This window comes from Neomonachus schauinslandi, chromosome 8 (assembly GCF_002201575.2).
Source record: "Neomonachus schauinslandi chromosome 8, ASM220157v2, whole genome shotgun sequence".
NCBI lineage: Eukaryota > Metazoa > Chordata > Mammalia > Carnivora > Phocidae > Neomonachus > Neomonachus schauinslandi.
In genome coordinates, this window is record NC_058410.1 from 112,430,942 (window position 1) to 112,449,763 (window position 18,822).

General features: G+C 45.8%; 1 protein-coding gene across 4 annotated transcripts in view; it reads right to left on the reverse strand.

Moving 5' to 3' along the window:
- Nucleotides 1-359: 359 nt before the first annotated feature.
- The window catches only part of RNF8 (ring finger protein 8), a 35,224-nt gene continuing 16,761 nt past the window's right edge, over nt 360-18,822 (reverse strand). Inside the window, exons 3-8 of one of the 4 annotated variants that reach the window (XM_021684699.1) lie at nt 17,291-18,031; nt 14,955-15,017; nt 12,485-12,574; nt 9,963-10,070; nt 7,983-8,048; nt 360-1,537 (exon numbers count right to left, since the gene is read on the reverse strand). In XM_021684699.1, coding sequence (XP_021540374.1) covers nt 1,382-1,537; nt 7,983-8,048; nt 9,963-10,070; nt 12,485-12,574; nt 14,955-15,017; nt 17,291-18,031 — 1,224 coding nt within the window. In that variant the 3' untranslated portion in view covers nt 360-1,381. Of the gene's footprint in view, nt 1,538-7,843; nt 8,049-9,962; nt 10,071-12,484; nt 12,575-14,954; nt 15,018-17,290; nt 18,032-18,822 lie in introns of all 4 variants that reach the window. The other 3 variants (XM_021684698.1, XM_044917656.1, XM_021684700.1) reach the window with 3 other exon arrangements.

Below are 18,822 nucleotides of genomic sequence, written 5' to 3' on the forward strand. Positions count from 1 at the left end.
AATACACATACAGGGGAAATTCAATGTTACATCAAGATGGTAATAATCTTTTGTTTTTAATAATCTTTTATTTATCAGGATTTTTATGATGTGGTTAGAATACCCAAGTCCTGTTTGTATGTTTAACTCACTTCCACCATGACTGCACCAGCGTTCCAATCAGTAATCAAGTTCCAGAGATGGAAATGAAGATTAGGACTCTGGGTTCCCAATATTTTCAGAATACTCAACAAAGGAAAAAATCTACAGTCCCTAAAAAGTTGGTGAGTCAATACTTCCCAATCCTTAATGAAAACACAGGGAGTATAAATAAAGAACTACAAAATTTGGTTCTCCAGGTAGACAGTAAAAAGGGAGAGGAAAATACCTGTCCATCGGGTAGCAAACTGCTGAATGACATAATGTGCAGTTTCATAATCCTACGAGAGAGCTCCCTGTTTCAAATCACTACTCTTCAGCTTCCTGTTTCTTCCTTCATTCTCACTAGTAACCAAGGAGACCACGGGTTTTCCTAAGCTTCTATCTCCCGAACATCAAACTAGTTCTCTTTCTGTTTAAAGGAGGGGGGAGGCAGCAAAAGAGAAATGACTTTTAACTTAAACATAAATAAATAAATAAATAAAATTGCGTTCTCATAAAACCATTGCCCTTGTTTTCTGACACTGGGTAAAAGAGATTTGGGGGCACTTGGCTGCTTCCATCAGTGGAGCGTGTGACTCTTGAACTCAAGTGTTGTTAAGTCTGAGCCCCACGCTGGGCATAGAGTTTACTAAATAAATAAAACAGATTCAGAAACAACTTCCGAATCCCAGCTGAAAGAAGGGAATCCATCCCCTCCTGAAACCAGGTAAGCAGTGACCTACCTCTGGAATGAAAAGGAAAAAGGGCCTTAACAGAGCCCATCTGCTATGGTCATGATCTTGGGCTTGGTTCTTAGGCTGACATTCACTTGAGTCTATCATCTGATACAGTCACTTTCTTGGTTGCAATTTATGAGCTACCAGTGTTTACTTGCGAGACTGTGTGGGAGCTGGAAGGGAAGAAGATAAATACACCAAAGCCCAGCTGAGCAACTGACAGGCTTTACATTTTATTTCCAGGAAATGACATCTTGTTTTCACAAAAAGGTAGACCATCCTCTCCAAGAGAGGCTGCCTTAGCTTTTAGGGGCAGCCGTAGGGGTACCCCACCCTGTCCAAAACAAATGTCAACTGAGGGGCTTCTGAGGTACCAAAACGCTAACAGAAACAATAAAGTTAAAAAGCAGAACAGAAATACATAACCCATTCACCACACAGGGAAGCGGAGTCTTATCAAGTCCCCGGAAGCAGCCCTCCTGGTGGCAGCACGGCCAGCCAACAACGGTGGTGCGGAGGACTCGCTAACTCAGTCTCTGTCCCACGGGGCTCCGCCCTGCGCGCCATCTCAGAGCGGCCCAAGACCTGTCCACAGATAATCCTCCAGACCCTCCCAAGCTTCCACTGCCTGGTAGTCCCTCGAATGCCCCTGGAACGTGGTCTTCAGGACAGTCTCTTTGCTTGGACGAGAAAGAAAAGAGAATTAAAGGAGGAGCCTGCATTTCCCTGGCCCGGCCTCCCTGCTGCCACCCTCATGTCACGCTGCAGAGAGCCTGCTCATTTCTCCCAGAGTAAGAGTTCAAGGCCCACTCCTACCAAAGGCCCACGAGGTCCTTCTGTGCTGCCCCCCTCGCCCCCATGGCACGCTCCACTCCAGTCACACTGGCGGCCTCGTGGCCCTCCGCCTCCCCAGGCGCATTCCCCCTTCCTGTAACACTCTTCCCCGCAGGGCGGCCTGGCCGCTGCCTCCAGGGCTTTACTCCAGTACTGCCTTCTCTCTGACGCCTCCCTCGACCACCTTACCAAAAATGGCAACGATCACTCCCTGATCCCTTGCTTTTTCTCCTTAGCACTAATCACATCTAACTTACTAGATTTTCACTTGTCTTTCTATTCCTGGATCCTAGAGCAGCACCTGGCACAAAGCTGGCCCTCAATGAACATGTGTTGAAGGACGAAGGAATTATATACACAGCACTAGGCAAGGAGAGGTAGACAGGGAGGAGGTGGGAGGGACAATTTACTGCTATTCACTGTTTCTGTCTCCTCAATCCAGGGAAGCAGGGATCCTGGCCTAAGAGCACAATAAAGATACCAGGGAGACTGTCCCCTTCCCTGAGATTAAGGTCCTGAACAACTGTCGGCAGGAGGACTGACAGGGTTATAAAAGTTACTCTTCTCCACTTGTGGGCAGCCTTGGAGAGCTAAGCGAGGCTCCCCTTCCCGCAGCTAATGGCCTCACCTAGTAACTCACAGAAAAATACAGAAGCCACAAGAAATTCTCTTGACTCCCCTCAAGCAAATTTCCTTGCCCACCCTCCCACATTAAACCCTTCTCTCTAGAAAACAGATGTACCCTCCCACTTTTAAAGACTAATTCCCCAATCTGGGCCATGCATTCCCTGCACTGCCCCATCCTGATTTCCAAAGAATCTGAGCCTGCCCACTATCTCAACTTCCCAGCCTCTCGAGCTCTGCCACAGGCTCAGCAACTGAACACACTTGGATCTCTCATGTCTTTAAAAAACAAAACAAAAACTTCCTCTTATCCCACCTCCTCCTCCAACTATGGCCTTCTCTTGGTGCTGTTCCTACCGTCTTGGCGGTAGCCAGATTTCTTGAGGACCCTGTCAATCTTACTTTGCTCTACTCCCTAACCTCACACTCATTCTCCAATTCACTGCAAACTAGCCTCTCACCCTACCAGCCCCCCAAACTTGTACTAGATAAAGTCATCAATGTCCCACACTCCTGCTACATCCAAAAGGCAATTTTTCATCCTATGCCCTGCTTACTTTTATCCCCAACACCTGGCACTTAGTAGGAACTGGGAAGGAAAGGCCCAGACGAAAGGAAGCAAGGAACAGATATTGGTTCTGGTTCAGGTTTCATGGGGCAAGGGTAAAAGAGGTCCAAACTCTCCAGAGTCGGAAAGCAGAAAGCAATTCAAGCAGAAGCCTTAGCCAGGAATAGGAGCATGTCTGGTCTCATTAGATTTCTTAAAAACCACAGTAGCAGGCAGTCGGGCAGGATATATATCCAGCTGGTGTAGAGAAGCCTCAACAGGTGATGCACCTAATTCTATGATATTCTATGGGGGAGGGAGGAGGAAACATAATCAGTGACCCCAGCCACTCTCTAAGATTAGTTCATGGAAATCTAAAAATGCTCTGTGTTCATCTAGAGTTAAGTGTAGAAACCAAGAAACTCTCAGGGAAAATCTGGTTTGGTTAATGACACTCCTATTTACACAGGTGGCCTTCTATAATAAGAACTTCCTAAAAAGTATATGTCTGTAAAGCAAATCATAAAGTTACATGCTCATCGGAAGGGAGAATCCATTTTTTTAGAGAACCAAAATAACTCTGTTTTATCATTAAGAAGACAAAAGGGGAGCCTGGGTGGCTTAGTCGGTTGAGTGTCCAACTCTTGATTTCGGCTCAGGTCATGATCTCAGGGTAGTGAGATGGAGCCCCGCCTCAGGCTGTGTGTGTCAGGCTCCGCATTCAGCACGGAGTCTGCTTGGGTTTCTCTCCTTATGCCCTCCCCACCGCCCCCAGCTTGTGCGAGTGCGCGCTCTCTCTCTCTCAAATAAATAAAATCTTAAAAAAAAAAAAAAAAGAAGTCTAAAAGACTCTAGAGTCAGCGAGCAATCTGAGGTTCTAGGGCTTCACGGGTTGCTACTCCACACACACTGTAATTAATCCCACAGCTGACCTCTACTCCGATCACGGTCCCCTCCCCCACTGGGGGGACAGTTCCTGTGCTGCCCTTGTCATTTCCAACTATGCATTCTGAGATGCCAGTAAGGGTGATGGGGGAGATGTCCATCAAGGGATAAGGAAAGGAAGGACAATAGACAAAGAGAAGGAAAGGAAAATTAAGGTGCAAAAATGGGAGGTGGTGATGGAGAAATTAAAAAAAAAAAGGCTTCTAGTAACAAGTTTACTAATTTTCTATCCCATGGCGATTTTACAAAGGAAGAATTTTTAAAAGTCAAAAATTTTAAAGCGTTCAGTGTTACATACTATTTGAGTGCGTGCATGTGGACACCCCAGCCCATGCCTACCTTGCTGAGAGCCATTTTCCCCCAGATGAACTGTCCTGTGCTGGGCAGGCATGCTGACCTCATGCACACGACCCTTCAGATTTTCTAGGGGCAGGACTGGGTGGATTAAGAGTGCCTGCTAACAAGTATTCTCTCTGGATGAGCTCAGCTTGCCAGACACAGTTACTGTGGCCATGCCCACATCCTCCTATACGAGGCTCTATCTTTCAGCAGAGGGGGATGGGCATTATCACGGAAAACCTTGCAGCTGGGCAGACAGATCTCTTTTCAGTGACTGCCACTTTCTCCTGTCCCGTGTCTGGATCACCCTCCTCATAGCCTACGGGCAACTGGCAAGAGCCACAGGCCCTGTGGTCTGACCTGAGTCGATCTTCCCAGCAACCCTCAAGCCTGTGGGGGTCTGTGTCACCCTCAGGGAAGCTATGCTTCCTCAAGCCTTCTCCCCACCTCGGCATACCTAAAGGCCACAGCACGCTCCCGCCAGGAGCCTTGGCTCAGTGTAACGGTACCAAGGGAGCCAGGGGACGCAGTCTGAAAAAGCCCCGGGATTGAAAATCACTATTCCAAAGGACCGACAAGATTTTATTTCTAGATAATTTGCTTTCTTCTTTTCTGAGCACAACCCAAAGAAACTGCTAGGGAAAGCTAAAAGTGAGAATGTTAACACTCTGTCAACCAACCAGTATTTAATGAGAACAGAACACACAGAGGAGGGGAAGTAGCTGACAGAAGACTGCTCTAGCCCCTCACCAGCTCCGGAGGGAGATCCTCTATAGGGAATGTCAGAATGTCTTCCCTTCAGAAAATCTCATATCAATATCCCAGAGAGCCACAATTATTCATGTGACAAGCACTTACTAGATGTTTGTTATCTGCCCCAGCTCCAGAGCATCCTTTTTCTAACATAGGATCTAGTATCCGAGCATTATCCTCCTCTCCTCTGTATAATCTGGCCTCACAGAGTTTACAAGGATCAGCGGCTCATCAGTCATGCGGCATCACTCCTCCCACGGGGATAGGGAACTAGAAGACAACAACCAGCCTGGAGGCCTGGAGTGGGGCTGCTCTTGTGCTGCCACCGACAGATGGGTTTCCCTCCCTGAGTCTGTGGTAAGAGCAACCCCTGCCCAGGAGGAAAACAGCCTTCCCGCGGTATCCGAACTCCGACAATTACAGGCCTGCCAATCCCAGTTCCCAGATCCTAAGTCTGGTCCTTTTTTAAAATTCCCATGCACTGGGGATTAAAGCAGCTTTCAACTGGCAAGGAAGGTTGGTATTTGAACTGAGAATTTTCTCTAAACCTCACACTGCAGACCAGTGAAGCTGCTGATGGCTCTGGCACATGTTTCCCTAAATCGGGACTCAGAACCTTCTGTCTGTCTCTGGAGAACACCTCGGAGCTGCATTCGCTGCAATAACCACGGAAACGGAGACCAGTGTCAGCGCCCCTCCCGGCGGGGGAGCGCGGCAGGGAGGCCGCTTCAGTTCACTGTGTCGGCTCCGAGGGTTACCGACAAGGCACAGAGGCACCCTCTTTAGCCTCTGGAGGGAGAGAGGGGTTTGATGTGATTTATTCTACAGGATTAACTGTGTGAGGGGAGCCAGAGGTGAACTTAAGACACGGGGCTCTTCTTTCCCTTTCCAGTGCTGCATGAAGCCATCTATCGCGCTTGCACGCGCGAGAAGAAACCCAGTCAGTGGGCTGGGTGAAGAAAGTACATGAGTGTCCCCAACCCCCCAACCCTCGAGACCCAGCACACTCCAACTCAAAGGCTGACCTGGGTTGAATCTGGGTCCCAGGTCACTGCTCCTCTCAGAAGGCATTCACGATACCTCAGCGGACACTTCCTAAGCCATGGCTGTCCTCAGGCTGCCCTGGCCCCATGTGGACATTCTGTCACGTATGGGCAACGAGGGGGCACTGCTATGAACACATCACTGCTTCTCGTGCCTCTGTGCTTTGTGCTGAAGCCTCTGCTTGGAAAGCTCCACCCCTGGGAACCTTTAAGACTCAGTTCAAGTGACACTTCTTCCATGAAGCTTTCTACTGGACCTCCACCTGCCCCGACCAAACCGACAGCCCGCTCCTCTACAGTGTACCAGCACACTGGCGTGGGACTTGTCCGACTGCCTACTCGCCTCTCTCCCTCCTCCATATGGGCTTTAGTGCTGTGGGAACGGTGACAAGGCCGTACATATCTCTTTATCCCCGTGTGGCGTGTACCGTTCCTGTAAATGCTGACGGAGGGAGAAGTGAGGGGAAGAGCAATGGGATTCTGCCAGAATCAAGCGGCTCCTGCGAGGTAAAAGATCTGGGAGGGCTCAAACCGGCCACAAAATCTATGAGCACACAGCTGTCAGGAAAGTGGAGAACACTTCGGTTCCAAAGAACCACCTGAGGGCTGTCCCCCCCTTCCCCAGGTGAGATGCCCTCCTTGGCAGAACAGGCTCAAGCCCACTTCCTGCTCAGCAGCTGCTTCACCTGGCTCTGCACAGGCTCGCGGCCTCCGCTCTGGCTGACCAGCCGAGGGCCAGAGTCACAGCATGGCCGCCTGCAGACTAGCAGCAGATTCCTGGCCCTATTCAAAGTGGCTGACATCTGCTGAAGGGCTAGCAGGAAGGAAGCAGCGGACAGAAGATCCTACTCTTAGCAGTGTGGCGTTTAGGCCTTCAGTTTCCCTGGACTGGGAGAAAGGTATAGCCAGAGACATGGATGAACCTGGGTTACCAATGGCCAGGTGGTGGGGAGCACCTGTAAGGGGCAGTGAGCTTCTGGGTCTTCTCTGCTCGGCCCTTATGGGCAGCCAACTGACATCACTGCACTTTGGCTCTGATGCTCTCCCAGAAGGTAGTGCTGTGCTGGACTATTATTACCGTGATAATCGGATCCAGCCTGCTTCTATGCACTCTCATCCCTGGCCAATAACCAATCCTTTTTCCTCTCCATTAGCTTCCTTGTGCCTTGCCCCAAGATGCATCTTTAACCACAGGACATTTAAGTCTGAAGTGGAGGGGCTCTGCAACCCTCAACACAGCAAGCTTCAAGGGTGATGAGATCACTTGGTTGAATAAGTGGATATTCACCAAGGAAGCATGGTTCATTAGGGGAACTCACCCACCCATTTCCCCAATCTCTTTATCCAAATTCTCTCCAACTGGGAGACTAGCTGGTAGACATATTAGCATCCTCAAAGATTAAATTTCTCTAATTTAACATTATGTTCAATTTGTGTAATTAAGCTGTGACTTACTATAAAATGTGTGTTCTCATCAAGCATTCTCCAATTTGTCAATCTCTGACTTGTTCATCTCCTATTGATAACTGATTGTGTACCCAGCCTAAGATTTTTGCCAACACCTGGACAGCAACTGAACTGTCCTGAACAACAGCACCATCTAGTGATTGGTACAATAAACCTTCTGACCTTGTGTTTTCTACCCACATCCATAACCAAGGTACATACGCTTAAGTCTCCCCCTTTCCCGTTGCTCAAATACGCGAGTCCATTCTCCCTCAACTCTTTCTCACATGTTCATTACCTTTAACTCTCCTTCCTTTTTTCCCATCTCTCCCTCCTCTTTTTTAGCTTAAGAATCATTTATCCTACTCTCTTCCCCAACCAAAAAATTTGCTTACTTAAGCTTGTCAGTCTTCTGTTGAGGGAACTCACTCACCTTCTTATTCATACCCACTCACCTTTTCGTTCCCTAATGAGGACAATTCGTCGTTCTTTCACTTCTGAGCTCAGATTATCTACCATCTTATTAATGCAATTGTCCAGAACCAGGGAGTGGGTTTTGGACTTGATGTCCTTCCGACAAATGGGGCATTCTACCTTCCGCTTCATCCACTCATTGATACAGTAGGAGCAGAAACTGTGGGCACAGTTCAAGGTGACAGCCTACAATGGGAATGTGAACACACATATCAGAACCGTCATGCTTACTTTCCCAGGGAGGTTGTGATCTCAAAGCTAGGACAGGAGTTCATTTCCAAGGCCAAATGTAAATTTAACCCTAATCCCATCTAGAGGGCTTACAGATGGTATTAGAATTGTTCTTGGGGATGGGAGATTTTAAGTCAGATGGTTCATCTTCGTTCTCAAAGGTAAGTTCAAATTTGTCTGTCTTGTTCCACCAACTCAGACGACACTGCCAAGGCAGGTTAGCTACCTTGCAAACAAACGTCACTGGACACAAGCAGGACTAGTAAGCGTGTCAATGTTTGGTACAAATACATCACTAATTCTCTCATGGAAAACAAATGTATAACCTGCTAATGGAGAATCAGATCAATCTTAATAGATGACGGGGAGCACACTCTGAATACTCAGTATATAGAACGGCAGGAGGCAGCATCTATACTCAAAAAAACTTAAAAAGTAAAATACATGTAAAAGACAACTAAAAAGGCTGGGGAAAAAGAAACTAAAACAATGGGAAAAATGTAATGGATTCACTGACAGTGACTGAATCCTTAAGTAAATAAGCCTGAGAGAAGAGGGAAAGCAGAAGGGAGTCTAAAGCTGAGGAGCTCCTCCGAGTCACTCCAATGGTCAGATGTCTGCCAGGGCCCTTTTCACTTCTGAAAATATAAACCGTGCTCTTCACTACTCTTGTTTATGTACATCTCCTAAGATACAAGTTTTTCTGAGGCTTAAAAGTCTTCATTCCTGCTTTTAGGATAGCAGTGGAAAATACCAGAAATTATGCATTTTTCAAATGCCAAGTCAAGCACAGAACGCCAACTAGGAGGTATTTTGTTAACTATATGAGATAAATCCTCACAAACAGGACTGAAAACCTGTCTGATTAAAATAAAACCTCTTTCCAACACTGACTTTACAAGGTGACCGTAGAAAAGGTCAGGCAGTCTGCGGTAAACAAGGCGCGGGTCAGGTTGTTTGTCTGTTGTCTGTGGAGATGTTCTGGGTGGGCTAACTCATCACCCAGCCCCCAACATCCCTTCCCTTGCCTCCCTCTAGCAGAGCCCTGTCAAAGCCACACTGGGCCTCTCCAAAGTAGGGAATCAAATGACTAGAAACTATGGGGGAAATGATGACCTGAGTCAAACTGGATCCAGAGCAAAAGAAACAGATCTACCCAGGACAGATTTCTCAGGAGGCTAATAGACTCAACCTCCCTATAGACTACCAGAGACAAGGAAGGAGTGCATGCATGCATTTTCTTTTTTAAAGAAGTCTGAAAAGCACTGTCATTTAACAACTTGAGTTTAAGATGAATGGTATAAGATGAACTGGTCACAAATGCAAAAATTTGACATGATAACAAATGGTAACCTAGGAGATGTTTTCGTTTTCATAGGGAGCCTCAGAGTCCCGGAAATATGTTCCATCTGGCTGAATTCCCAAAGTGGTCACACGTCAGTGACATTTACCACCCTGTTAAAGGCTGAATGAACTATCCGCCCACTCTCAGCACTGCGCCCATTCAGAGTAAAGAAAGAGAAGCTTTATTGAGCAGCTTTACTCTGATACCTCAAAAATCTAATGCCACGTGGCCCCGTTTTCTCCCAACAACAAAGAAATAAAGGGTTTATTGCAGCTAAAAAGAGCAACTGTACCAAATAAACACTCAACAACACACAAAATAAAAAGATCAGTAAAGGTAAAGAAGACTACAAAAGACAAATGAGACATGGCCACCTCTCGAAGTCACTTTGAGGTCAGGTAACTACAATAGATTCCTAGAATAAAAATCTCTTCAGAATGTTTCCCTATAGCAGAACCTGTAGAGCCGAGGCTCCGTTCAGGGTTGAGAGGAGTAAGAAGGCATGAGCCACTGCTTGTAATTACCTCAATGAAGTATTCTGAGCAAATAATACACTGGAGCTCATTCTCTAGCACGTCATTCACGTGGCTAAGCACTTCCTCCTTCTGTGCTTGCACCTTCTCCTTCTCTTCCTGCAAAGACACACAACCCCACCTGTCATTTGGAGGAACCGACAAGAATGCAGAACAGGACAGGGAACAGGTTAATTGTCTGGAATAGGATTCAGGAGTCTAAATAAAATATTCAACCTGGCGCAGCAACAGGAGAATGAAACCCTTTCCCAGAGGGTTATGATTTCTCAGAACTGCTTTCTAATATAGGGCACTGTCTTCCTTTCTTTCCTCTCTCCACTTTTTCTGTATTTGCATTGTAGGTCTGTCTCCTTCCCCAGAACTAACCAAATGAGAAAAACTGAAGGTAGCGTTCAGACCACCTAAGACTAGAATGAGGATTACATATCCTATAACTAACGGCAGTTTAAAGGTGATATAAAATCATCCCAAGCAACCAAGTACTGGACATGAAAGCAGACATGAAAAACAGGCCAAAGAGGGGCGCCTGGGTGGCTCAGTAAGTAAGTAAAGTAAGTAAGTAAGTAAGTAAGTAAAGTAAGTAAAGTAAGAAAGTAAGTAAGTAAGTAATAAATAAATAAATAAAATCTTTAAAAAAAAAAAAACCAGGCCAAAGAGGCAGGAAGCCTGAATTAGTTTATAAGGTCCCCTGTGTTCCTTGCAGCTGCCTCTTCTACAAAATAAGGCTAATACTTATACTCCTCCCTGGAGGCAGGAGGCTGAGAGGGCCTCTTCCAGGCCCTTGGGGATCCAAGCTCTATGATGCTTGCCACCTCTACCTCCTACAGAGGTCTGCAGTCCAATTTTCCTCTGCTCCCCCCAAGAGGTCAGACCACCTGTGGACACACTTTTTGGGAAGGATCCTACCTACGTATGTTCTCTTGAAGCAAACATTTATTTATTTATTTATAAAGATTTTGTTTAGTTATTTGACACAGAGAGCGAGCAAGCACAAGCAGGGGGGGCGGCAGAGGGAGAGGGAGAAACAGGATCCCCACCAAGCAGGGAGCCCTATGTGGGGCTCGGTCCCAGGATCCTGAGATCAGGACCTGAGCCGAAGGCAGACGCTTAATTCTCTGAGCCACCCAGGCACCCCACAAACATTTATTTAAGTCAGCACCTCATCCCCTAAACTGAAAGTGTCAGGAGCCCCTGACGGGAAAGGTAAGGCCATTTAGGGTGTATCTGAGTAACTGATTAATTTTTCATTTTTTAAAAAAGATTTTATTTATTTACTTGACAGAGAGAGAGACAGGGAGAGAGGGAACACAAGCAGGGGGAGTGGGAGAAGGAGAAGCAGGCTTCCCGCTGAGCAGGGAGCCCGATGCAGGGCTCAATCCCAGCACCCTGGGATCATGAACTGAGCTGAAGGCAGATGCTTAACTACTAAGCCACCCAGGCGCCCCAATTTTTCATCTTTTATTGTCTCTTTTAATCAAAGCAAAGACTGTCACACTGCTTAGGGCAGTGAAGAGGGTCTGGACCAATTTTAACTAAAGTCAAGTTCCCTGAAAACTTACAAATTGCTAAGTTTAAAAAGATTTGGTGGTTTTTTGGAATTTAAGAAAGAAAGTACTATGTGATTTAAATAGAGGATAAGGATCTCAAACCAAATGAAAGTTGAGTCTCCTCCTTTCTGTATTCTGCTCCAGGTCTGTCTGTGGGGAAGGGTGGGCTGAGAGATGCAGTCAGCCTCAGGCATTAAGTTTAGGTCAGAGGTTCCAAACCGGTGGCCTGTGGACTGGATCTTGCTGGCAGATTTGTTTAGTTTGGCCCTCATGGTATTAAAAAAAAAACAAAACAAAAAAACCTTGAATTTGTTGCTAATATTTAAAATTGAAATAGTTCACATAAACATTTGGATTTCCATCTTCTGTGGAAATGGCAGAAGATCTGACAACAGTGGGCCTGCACTTCTGGACAGCAACAACTGCCTGCAGCAGAGAAGAACTGCCTCTCGGGGATGGGGGTAGGGAAGGGGGGTGGCGAGTGCCCCTGGCTGGTGTGCTTCTGTCCTCACAGCTCCCTACTGTGATCCTGCACCAAGGCCACTCCACTCACTTCTATTACCGGTCTACCCTTGTGGGCACCTGAGTTTAGAACCCCTAATTTAAGCATTCCACTGATGTGATGTGGGAAATAATTATCTACATGCATCAGGATGAACTGTTTCTCGACTATACCACCCCTTAGCCTGTCTCAATGAAACACTCTGAAGGAGCATCTACCACAGCCAAAGGACGAGACTGCAGGATCAGTCTCATTCCCAGCATTTCGCTTCTGAATGAGGGAAGGAAAAAAATGTCTTAGAGGCAGACCCTTCTATAGGCCTGAATAATTTTACGGATTATATCCCCTGAGGCAGAGAACTGCCATAATCTCTCTCTTCGTTCACCATAGCAACCCCTGCACTGTTGAAAATGCTGAGTTGCGTGTACTAACCAAATTCTAAACCTTCATCTTCTTTCTAGTACCTTGGTCTGTTCCAATTCTTTGTTCTTGGCTTGAATGATTGCTTCAAAGTCCTTCTTGCTGCGATTTAGTTCTTCCATTAGAGCCCGATGCTGCAGAAACACAGCAGATACATATTCAAGATGAGCTTATACTGCATCTTTCCTTTCAGCCACACACGAGCCTGCTCCCTCCATCAGTGGCTTTGGTTCAAGGGATCAATGGATTGGCAATTTCAAGAATGCCTTTGTTCCTTCAGGACAGCTCACTTACCTGCTGGTTTTCTTCAGGGAAGGGGGCAGCTAGGGAGGGAGGTCATCAAATCCATTAATCCCTCTGGAAATAACCCAACCTCAATGGCCATCCAAATCAACTAAAGAACTTACACTGCCTTCCAGAGAGTCTGATTCTGTAGGTTTGGCTGGGGGCCCAGGAATGTGCATTTTTTTTTAAAAGCTGCCCAAGTGATTCTGGGAACCAATGCTCAAGAGCTGGTAAGTTATCTGAGGCTACCCAGCACTGGGAGTGGCTTTTAACAAACAATCAGGGAGAAATGGAATGTCTAGATAATCATTTTTGTTGAAATAAAAAAGACCTTTAACCTATTTATTCTACAAATCACATACGACGTGCTTGTAAGGCAGTGCTGCCTGAACCCTGCCTGTGTCTTCTGGAAGCTGGCACACCCAAGAGCTAATAGCTCAATCATTGTGACTAACCGCCTACACTGAATGTCAAGAGATTCTACTATGAAAATTTCTGAGCACCCTTGTGCTAAAGTATAGCTTACACTTTAATTCTCACCTCAAATCCTTTCTTAAAAAGGGTGGAATAAAGGTAAATATTTCTGAAAAGATATTACTCAAGAAACAAATTTTAAGATGTGTGGTCTCCCCCCAAAAAGCAATTATATCAGAAGGCCTGGGTATTCATCTTGACCACTGATTAGATGTATGTGCCTAACTTACTCATCTATAAAATGGGACAACAGGTGCCCCTCCTACATCAGTGTTAAGAAAATAAAGTAACAGATATGAAAGCATTTGGAAAAGTTTTTAAAGCTCTATGTAGGGGCGCCTGGGTGGCTCAGTCGTTAAGCGTCTGCCTTTGGCTCGGGCCATGATCCCAGGGTCCTGGGATCGAGCCCCACATCTGGCTCCCTGCTCAGCAGGAGACCTGCTTCTCCCTCTCCCACTGCTTGCTTGTATTCCCTCTCTCGCTGTGTCTCTGTCAAATAAATAAATAAAATCTTAAAAAAAAAAAAGCTCTATGTAAATGCAAGTTTTTGTAATTGCCTAGTAAGTAAAAAAAAAAACTGCTACAGAGGGACCAACAGGGTGGACCAAAAAACAACCACTGTTTCAGTTGAGAGAGTGGTATGTCCCTAGGCACGTTGTTATAAACCATGACCTAAAAGTATCCCATTTTAGACTAATGGAGACTGGCCAACTACCTCATGCTAAATGTTTTCCTATCTCTCAGGAGAGGGTGAGTTGTTGTGGGTGCAAGGTACTCAATGATCCCTTGGGGATTTCCAAGTAGCAGAACCTTACTCTTTTCCAGTCAATTTCAAAACAATATTGCAATACAATTTAATAATGCTCTAAATGGGAAATATGCCTAGTTTCCCACCCTAGAAAATAAACAAGCTTAGAAAATAAAATTCCAAAAAGATTGAATTTTCACCCAAGGCTTTTCAAGGCTATTTGTACACCCCTTAGGGAAATCAAGGCAGGCATTCCCCCAAAGCTCACAATAATATGGGGCTATTAGCATTCTAAGAAGGTTGGGAATTACATATGCAAGAAAAGAAAAATTCTCAACAAATTCTAACGCAATTGCTCACCCTTCTCAAGGAGATTTGAACCATCCCACTAACCTCCTGACAAAACTTGCATCAAATTCCTGATCATAAACACGTTAAAGATGGAAGATAAAGCAGGTTTAAAAGACTATCAGATGATAGTCAAGTTACATGAAATAAATTACAGGCAATCTTTGAGGGGAATTTATTCCTGTGAGCCTTGCCCTTTCAGTAAATCGCTATGCTTTGCTGACTGTCAAACTGCACTTTCTCAACCCGACCTAAAATGCTTAACTGGAACATTCTTGAATGGTTTCTAGAAGGCTTCAGCTCAGGAACAGTGAGGTAATAAAGACCCTTACAGGCCCTGGTGGCCAAGTCATAGCTTGAAATGCCCCCTGCTGCCCTCACCTTTCTGGAAGCACAGCCACTTCCCCCAGAGAGCCTCCTAACGGCTAAAGGCTCCGTCCCATCTTCACTAGAGCAACGTCTGCTCAGATGAAGACCCAGGTTTTCATGCTGAGTCCCGGCATGTCTGTGAGGCCCAGTCTCTAACCTGATGGTGTGAGCAGCCGCTCGTCTGCAGAGTGGAGATCTGCAGAGGTGTGTGCTAAGCACAAGAGGCAGCCAGCGGCCACGGGAAGCTGCAGCCCACTACAATCCCAGTACAGTGGCAAGAGAAAAGTTACCTCCTGCAGAGCCTGGGCCAACTGTTGCTTCAGGTCCTCTTCTCCTTGCTCCTTCTCCAAACCCTGCAAAACCAAAAACAAAATGGAAGGTTTCCCTGCAGAGGGGGATAAAAGAAACAAAATCTAGCAACAAGCAGAGCAGACTAGCTTCTGTGAGCATCTGGAAACAACAGGGGGCAGGGAGCAGGTGGAAAATCTCCCATTTTACTTTAAGCTGTTGGCAGGAAGGGATTTGAGCAGCGTGAACTACTTACTCAAACACTGCACACCTCAGGGCTGTCACCTTCAAGCTACCACCCGAGTTGTTCTGGAGAGAACCCCTGGGGTAATACTCCAAGTCTTCTTCACTGGCTAACACCGTGACTCCCAGAAAGATGTAAACTGAGAGCTTCGAAGCCACCAAATATCTAAACTCAGATATAATCCCCTAGGTTGACACTCACAAGCTCCACCACGTTTCTTCCCTCGATTCTGGCCGCCCTCTTAGTGTGAGTCTCTGTCACTTCTAGCCCATAAACTGCCTCTCCTCCTCGCTGCAACTTACACTGTTTTCTCCATCAGCCCCCTCTGATATGGATGCCTTCCACATCATCGTTGCCCTATGTCCAGCACCTTCTATAAGACCCTCTAGGCCCTTCCCTCTTTACTTTAAGAATTACCTGCCCATTTAATATGCCAACTGGAAATTATTCTCTAATTTAAATATATATTGACTTAAAACTGTCCTGATTATTTTACGTGTATAATATATCTCATTTCTTGAACAAGATTTATTTCTTAATGGCAAAAACCCTTTATTAAGCATCTTCATAACCACCTGAACTCCAAGTATAGAACACCAGGCAACGGAGGTGCTCAAAAAAAAAAAAAAATCTGTGTGAAGCAACAACAGTTAAATGAGCTTTAGAACAATTAGTAGGAGTAGAATAAATCCTTAGGGCTTGGTGGCAGAGGGAAATGCAGCTCATAAACAAAGGACTAGATACATTTCACCATGAGCTATTTATATATGACCCTCAAATACCCTAGAAATTCTCCAAGCCAGTCCTTTTTGCCTTTCTTTACCATTTTGATATAGAAAAAGATTTTATAGCTATATCCTGAAGCATGACCAAATATTAATTAATAATAACTCTTGTTCCTGAACACATTAGCCTTTAAAGAAGGTTCTGCTCTGGTGAAGGTGTCATACACTAAATATTAAAGATGAACTCCCTCCATTAACTTCAAGAACTAGTCCAGGCCGGTAGGGGAAGCAAAAAGGTACACATAAGCAAGCAGTGTATACCCTCAGAAAGACCCATTTAATCCATGGCCCTTGCTAATGCTACCAGTTCAAGGGGATAGCAGAGATTAGAATGAAATTTATAAATTGTTCAGAAATAAGCCAACACTACTGGTTGTTCCTTCCCCTGAGCAAAGTAAACAAAACAAAAAAGCTTATTCTCTTCAATCCTGATTGGTCCTTTTTATTTCTAAGTCAACAATGGGGAATTCTTGACATTCAATATTACCTGAGCAAGTAGGTGGGAGTAAACATGTGCTTCTTGCCAGATGGGAACTGACATTTTGAGCAGGGACCAGGATCAGCTCTAGCCTAGAGGCTTTGTGCAAGAGCTTGCAATCTAAGCAAATGACTCAGGGATGGAGACACATTTGGTCTTACCCTGACACAGCTAAGACAGTCATTATTCGACCTTCCCCCTAAAGGCACTGGGGAAGGTGCTTATCACTCAACCCAACAACTGAATCACAATATACCTGGCCCCTCCTGTGCTGGATGCTTAGGATAGAAACAAAAACATTTTCCGCCTTTCTAGGCTCCCACTTCCTAGGTTAGCTACAGAGTTAACTAATCATCAGAGCTAGTAAGTTGCCAGGTACAAGAGCAGAGTTACCACCTGACCCATCGCTGCCTTGGGGCTAAGTGATTTGGCTTTGACATAGCAAAGAAAGATAATTCATAAGGACCACTATTGGTTTAACTGAGTGTACTGTGGTTCTGTGGCCTCCTGACCTTCATCCAGCCTCTCTCTGAACTTACCTCAGTTCTCAGGGGCCTCAGCTTTACACCCTGAGATCAGTTACGTCCTGGCTAGCCAGCTACCTTACCCCATCATGGCACCACACTCTGGCTCTTGACCATCAGGCTGAAGTCTTAACACTTTACGCTACCCCCTTCTCCCTCTCAAAGTCCTTTGTTCCCATTCCATCTCGCGTCCCTGGCACTCAAAGCACGTGGTCCCTGACCCAGAAACACAGAGCTGTGGCCAGAGGCTCACCAAGGGCCTGCCCATCCCTGAGGAGCACTGGCGTCCTTCCCTCCTGTGTGGTACCTGGAGATGCTGTTCCTCTTCCTGGAAAGTCTTCTCTAGCTGCTCCACTCTGGCCTGCTGCTGGGCCTGCTCTGCACACAGCTGGGACTGTAAGTCCTGCAGCTCCTGCTCCATTTTCACAATTTTCTTTGAGTTCCCTTTTTGGGTCTGCTTTTTCACCTTCAAGACAGCTACCTGTTTTTCCTGCATTTGTGTTTTCAGCTTCAGAATCCTGGACATGGTCACCTTGAACAGCTCTAAGCTGCTCTGAGACACTGAAGGGTTTGAGGCTTTCTGCTTCTTACGATGAAGCTCTATGATTTTTGCGGAGCCAGGGTGAACATGAGCCTCTGTGGCCTTCTCACTCGGCTCAAGAGAAGTCAACTTAGGATCCAAATATTCAGAGGGTTGACTGGCCACTTCACCTTTCCCATGAGACTTCACTGGTTGACCAGGTTCACAAGATACTTTACTTATTTTGGATTTCAAATTTGAGGGGCCTTCAGCTCCAGGACCCTCTAATTCATCCAAACTAAATTTCCTTTTAGTTCTCAATCCCCTATTTTTTCCCGTCATCTGGTCATTCTTTGGGGCAAGACAAGGATACATCCTCTCCCAGTCTTCTTCAGTAACTTCATATTCATACTCTGCATTCTCCTTATTCTCCAGAGGTACCCCGAGCTGGATGTGGTCTCCCTTACGGACAGAATAGACCTTTAAAGGTTCTAGACGTACTCTGTTCAGCCAAACACCATTCAGACTCTGGAGAAAGGGAAAGAAAGACGAAATAAGCTTCATGATTTTCTTCCTCTTAATGGACTTTTTCCTGCTGCTGCAAAACCTTCTGCCTTTTCAGAAGGAAAACCCTTGAGAACAAATAGAAAAGGTTCATAAATCACCACCCTTAGAAACAGCATTCTTCCAACAGCTTTGGCTTTTTACCTACATTTTACATTCATGCCTCCACAGAGAACTGCTGGTATAATAGGCAGGAATCACCTTATTACTGGCAGATGAATTACTCAAATGCAGCAGCATTAAAAGAAACTGCAGTTGAATAGCTCCTATTGACCTAAACTGGGGGCCATGGCCCAAGACTGGAAAACCGGCTATTAGCAAAGGAAGCAGCGTCTAATGATGAGGTTCAAAAGGTAGGCTTAGCCAGGAAAGTCACAAGCACTGTCTCTGAATGTGGCCCCCAAACACATTGGTGAATGAGCAAAGCACTTCCAGTACACATAAACCTAAAAAGAATGTATCAGTACCTCGTACTGGGATCTAACCCAATTAACAGCCCCAGAGGTCTGCTGGGGAACACAGCATAGTGGTTAAGAGTTGGTGCTCTGGCTCAGACAAACTTGAGTTCACAGCCCAAATGCACCACCTTGGATTTATGAGTTGCCCGGCCTTCAGCACTTTACTTAACCTGTGTCCCAGTTCTGTCTGCAAAATAGGGATAGTACAGTTCCTAACTCATACCGCTCTGTGAGGAATGAATGAAATAATACATGTAAAACACCGAGCACAGTGACTCATATATAACAAATACTTGA